This window comes from Cricetulus griseus, assembly GCF_003668045.3.
Source record: "Cricetulus griseus strain 17A/GY chromosome 1 unlocalized genomic scaffold, alternate assembly CriGri-PICRH-1.0 chr1_1, whole genome shotgun sequence".
Lineage (NCBI taxonomy): Eukaryota > Metazoa > Chordata > Mammalia > Rodentia > Cricetidae > Cricetulus > Cricetulus griseus.
The window spans coordinates 206,193,818-206,199,957 of NW_023276807.1; the positions used below are offsets into that span (position 1 = coordinate 206,193,818).

The 6,140-nt window shown below is 38.2% G+C and overlaps 1 protein-coding gene across 1 annotated transcript; it reads right to left on the minus strand.

The window, feature by feature from the left end:
• Positions 1-893: 893 nt before the first annotated feature.
• Positions 894-1,835, minus strand: LOC100768007 (olfactory receptor 4M1). Its single transcript, XM_027386481.1, has one exon. It carries the CDS (start codon positions 1,833-1,835, stop codon positions 894-896), a length of 942 nt encoding a protein of 313 aa, XP_027242282.1.
• Between the last annotated feature and the right edge of the window lie 4,305 nt (positions 1,836-6,140).

Sequence of the window (6,140 nt, forward strand, 5' to 3'; positions counted from 1 at the left end):
TGAAGATTATTATGTAGGCTATAAAAACTGTGAGTTGATTGGAGAATACATTTGAAATAGGAAAAATCAAGCAAATTAAATGGTGTTCTGAATGCATAAATATTGTTTCCATTGAGAATTATTGGTAATGCTGTTCATCGTGTAGCCCCTGAAATAGGAGTAGAGGTGACTTATGGAACAAAATCCTCAATTTCTAACACATCTGGGAGAGTTGGAAATAAAGGGCAAAACAAACAATATTTTCCAGGCTCAGAAAGATACTTTGCCAAAAACTCCTGCTGGGCCAAGAATGAAAACACAACAGCAATACTGAATTTAGTGACATAAAATTATGTTTACTTGCTGGCTATTCCTTCAAGTGTGTAATGAACATATCTACAAAATCTTATTTATTTTATTATTTCACAACATGCATTAGAGTAGTTACTCAGTGAACAATTAATGAAAATGTATGTTTTTGGAGACCATTATTAAATCTAAATTCTAATAATGGTCTGCTTGATACTTCAGGATATATGTGTAAATTTGTTTCCATTTTAGTACATTTGTGTTTTACCTTAAAAGGAAATGTAGCAAAATGATGAGCTTTAAAAAAAAATCAGATAAGGGCTCAGTGGTTGAGGTACCCTCTGCTCTTACAGAGGTCCCAGATTGATTCCCAGAGCCTACATACTGGCTTACAATCCTCTATAACTCTAGTTCAAAGGGATCCAAGGCCATCCTCTGACTTCTGTAGCACTAGGCATGAATATAGAACACATACATAGATGCAGAAAAACATTTATCCATACGGAATAAAAATAAATAAATCTCAGAGTTCAAATAAGAGGAAATAAAAGCAACATTGCCACCATTTCCTACTTTCATAGAATGTAAAATGTATCATTTATTTTTTACTTTTCTTTACAAAATATACATCTATTCACCAGCTTCTTCATGGCTGCCTTTATCTCCTTGTTTCGCAATGTATAGATGATGGGGTTGAGTAAAGGAAATATCACAGTGTGAAACACAGATACCACTTTGTCTAGAGAAAACGAGTCAAATGGACGAGCATAAATGTAGATGGATGGTCCAAACATTAGCACTACTATGGTGATGTGGGAATAGCAGGTGGATATGGCCCTGCTGGTGCTCTCACCTGAACTTGAGTGTTTCTTGAGCATGGCCAGAAGGAAGGCATAAGACATTAACAGAGCAATGAAGCACACCACAGAAATCAAGCCACTGCTAAAGATCATCACTAACTCCTCCCTGAAAGTATTGGCACAAGCAATCCGGACAACCTGTGTGATGTCACAAAAATAATTGTCTAATTCATTGGGTCCACAAAATGGGAGTCGAACAATGAGAGCCACCTGTATTATAGAATGAATGAAGCCCCCTGTCCAGGAGAGAGCCACTAAGACACAACACAGACGTCGGTTCATGATGGTAGCATAATGGAGAGGGCGGCAGATAGCAGCATAGCGGTCAAAGGCCATCACTGTGAGCAGGAACATCTCAGAGGCCCCAACAAAATGCAAAAAGAAGAGCTGAGCAATGCACCCACCAAAGGAAATCATCTTCCTTTCCACAAAGAAGTCTACAAGCATCTTAGGCGCTGTGATAGAGGAGTACCAAATATCAAGAAAGGCTAGATTAGCCAACAGGAAATACATGGGAGAACTCAGGTGGGGATCAAACCTCACTGTACAGATAATAAGGATGTTCACTGGAAGTATAAATAGATAAAAGGATAAAAATATAACAAACAAGACTAGCTGCACTTCTCGAGTCTGAGATAGACCGGTGAGAACAAACTCTGTCACAGTGGTATCATTTACAGGCTCCATTTCTTCAAATAAATTTCCATTGTAGCTATAGAAAATAAAAGAAAATATAATTACTCCAAATAGAATTTAATTAGAATTATATCACTGTTCTCAAAATTATAACATATTCTTAACATTAAGCTATTGCATTGGGGGAGTGGAAGATGGCTCAGTGCTCTTGCAGAAAATGTCAGTTCAGTTTCTACCCACAAGGCAGCTAATACTAATCTGCAATTTTATTCCCAGAGTATACAACATTGTTTTCTGGTCTTCATGGGCACCAGGTATTCACGTGATGGACAGACATACATGCAAGCAAAACACACATGAAAATAGAATGAAAAAAATAAACTTAAAGAGATTTTATTAGGATATTCTTGCTGTCTCCATTTTATATTTAAAATACAAGATATAGAAAGTAAATGATGTTCTCATAAATTAGACCTACTGAAACCACATGATATATGTCAGACACTTAAAAACCTACTTCAGGACAGTGCCACATGTCTGAAAGCCAAATATAAGCGTCTTAATGCTATAAAACGCTATTTTTTACAAAACTCATTGGCAATCTTTTCTTCAAATATCTACCCTTCCTTTAAATACTCAGTTTAGTAAACAATATGTGTAGTGACCTCTGCAATTATCTAATATGGAAATGTAGCCTCTTCTCTCTAGATCATTTTTGCTGGGAATTCTTGCTAATTTGGAAAACGTTAAGTACACTGATCTTTCATCACTTTGTGGCTTTTAATTTACTTTATTATTTTTAATTACTGGTGTGTGTACATGTGCATGTGTGCTTGTATGCACACATACTGGTGCCTGAATCTAAGAATTTTCAGCTCCATCCCACGATTTCATGTGCAGTGAATAAATAACCAAAATTTGATTGCCTAAGCCTTGGTAAGGGGTAAACAGAAACTGGTGACAGTGATGCAGAGTGTAAGTGTGAAAATATCACCCCCCCTCAGAAAGAAAGAAAATGGCAGTTACAAATAAAAATATCAAAAAAATACCCAAACAAACCAAGATGAAACAAGCCCATGAAGAAACAAAAACAAAACAAAAAACCTTGAAGTCCATTTTGTAATGGTCAGCTACACTTGGGCATGGAGCGTGCCTGTAGTGTAGTTAGCATACCCCATGAAGTTGGGTGGGTAAGGAGGTGAGGGGGATCTGCAATGAGTTGGGGGGAGGAAAATATGAACAAAATAAATAATAAAGATGAATAAAAAGAAAATCATCTGCCTGCCATCAAACCCTCTTTGCTCATCACATCACCTAGAAAGCTGGCCCACCGCTTAAGAAAAGGCAGAAGGAAGGACCAGTCATGAGAAACAGGCATGCTTGCCATTGAGGCACATTGGATCATACTGATTACTTCCGACATTTCCAAGAGAAAGTAAGAACAAAAATATACTAAAATCTTTGCTGGTGATTCAGTATTAAGTGCAACACTACTAAGAAAGAAAACCTATCAAATATAAGGAAAACAGTCAAGCCAAGGTGTGAAAGCACATGCTTGTGATCCAAGCTCAGGGGGGGCTGAGGCAGAAATATCACAAGTTTGAAGTTAGTCTGCATTACTTAGGAGGTTAAAGTTTAGCCAGTGCTACAGAACAAGAGGCTATCAACAGCAACAGCAACAGCAACAAAGGAGATGAGGAGGGAAAATGAGACATTTGCTTTTTGTTTGTTTGTTTGTTTGTTTTTGTTTTTCGAGACAGGGTTTCTCTGTGTAGCTTTGGAGCCTATCCTGGCACTCACTCTGGAGACCAGAGTGGCCTCAAACTTGAAGAGCTCCTCCTGCCTCTGCCTCCCGAGAGCTGGGATTAAAGGTGTGCGCCACCAACGCCTGGCTGAGACATTTGCTTTCTAAACATACATCCTCTTTGGAGTAATGTTCAGTCTCCGAAGAATTTCTCATAATCAACAGCCAGCTGTGACTATGTTGCTACTTGGCTTTCCTGATGTACTTACTATATAGTATTGCATTCCCTCAGTTTTGCTTAACAAACAGTAAGTATGAAACACAAGTTAGAGTTTTATCAAAGCAAGCGGATGTGACTAGTTCTTATAGGCACTGTGTACATTGTTAATTAAAGAAATCTGATGGTTCTTCCTTTCAGCCTACTAAGTCAACTTGTGCATAATTATAACAAGCAGTGTGTGACTTTCAACACAAGAGCATCACTGTTTTAAAAAGAGAGATAACAGGTGGGTACAGGAAGAAAGGCCAGAGCTTTCCAGAAAAAGCAGACATATACAGAAAACTCAGTTGTGTGAGACTGCTCAGACAAAAAGTGCCTATCTCCATTTATGGGAAGCCCAGTGTCAGCCTCAATGAGTTACAAATCATAGTGTGAAAGAGAAGTTTGAAGTGCAGCTTAGAACAATTTAAATCAAAAGCAAAGTATTATTCCAACTTTCAACACTCAGCCATCTTAAAACATGCTATCCTACAATGGCCTGTTTCTGAAGATTCCATAAATCGTGGTTTCTCTTTACTTACCAGAAAGGACAGCCAGCTGACTCCCTAGTAATGACATAGTAAGCATGTAATGGTAAATCCAGAGTACTCATTTATAGTCACTGGCAAGTGAGCCTAGAGTTTCTGACCATCAAGGAGACCTCCACAGTGAGCATCCAGCACATCCCAATACCCACTGTGGAGATTCTGCTCTTATGAAAGCAGATGAAAATTATTAATTTAGTGTTCTTAATCAAATGACTTCTCTCTCATTGTGGAAAGGAGAGGAATAGCTTGAAGAAGTGAACACTATTATAAGACCCTATGCTTTTTTAACATTTTAATGGGAATTACAATGTCCTTCTGATTGTTTGCATATCATCTAATTTCTCCTGTGGCCTGCTGTATGCTCTCCATCAAAGAAGAAGCAGAGTAACTGTAAATTATCAAACTTGGAGCTGAGAAGTTGGCTCTGTAGACAAAGCACTTGCCACACACTTTGTAAAGTCGGGAGTTTGGATCCAAGGAAATCACATCGAAAATAAGCTGGAGTGGTAGCCACCTGTAATTCCATCACTCGGGAGGCAGAGATGGGAAGATACCCAGGGTGAGCCAGCATTGGTGAGCTCCAGATTCAGCAATAGACCATGCCAAAATAAAAAGTATTGAGCAATGATATGCACAGTGGGAAAAGGCACTTGTCACCTAGACTGGCAATCTGAGTTTAATCCCTAGAATACAGTTGGTAGAATACAGTTGGTAGAAAATTTCTCCAAGTTGTTCTCTGACCTCCACAGGAGGCAAGTCATAGCACATGTGCACACAAACACACACACACACACACACACACACACAGAGAGAGAGAGAGAGAGAGAGAGAGAGAGAGAGAGAGAGAGAACGAGAGAGAGGGAGACAGACAGACAGACAGACAGACAGACAGACAGACAGACAGACAGGAGACAGAGATGTACACACAAAATAAATAATTTTAATGCGAATTTTTAAAAAGTGAAGAGTGATCAAGTAGTATAACTGCTGCCATCTTCAGGCCTCCACATGCACAGATGTATATCTGCACACACGTGCACCCTGGCATATGCAAATTTGCAAATAAATGTACACCATGCATATCATACACACATACTCATGAAAAATTGACACAAGCAAAGCAATATAGCATAGAATAAGTCATGCAGCTTGCAATAATAAAATCAAGTTTTAATTGCTTCCATTACATTTCATAATAAATTCCAGGAGATTGCTTAGTAAGCTTACATTTTTAGGTCTGTCACTCTAGGTGCTGTGTGAGAAAAACTAGAGTGGGAAAAAGTAAGCTGTTAAATGGAAGACAGCAATAGCTATTTAGAAAAGTGAATATTTTGTTTAAAAAATATTTAGAAGATACAACTGGCAGTATTTAAAGTGGATTCAGCATTACTATTGTTATGCTACCAAAGCTAATTAGACGTTGATATCATAACAGTAATTTTATAAGAAGATGTTATATCTTCTGTGTGCAAAACAAGGCTCATTTGGCAGCTTACCAAACCCTTAATACAATTGGCCTAGATCTTGCCATAAGATATATTCATGCTCTGCCATGGTCTAGGAAAGACTGGGCACTGTGCCAGTAAAAATCCATGGCCAGGAATCTTCATGTAATACTGAGCCAGGGCATTTCTTCCTTGGACTGCATGTAGGAGAACATTTGTTCCACTATTTACTACAAAATACTAGAAAGGTTGAAGAAGGGGAATTTTTCTTCATCCTGTATCCACTCATCTTTGCTACTCAAATTTCTAGATAAAGCCCACTCCTTGTGAAAACACTTGGCAAACGTCTATTCTTTATTT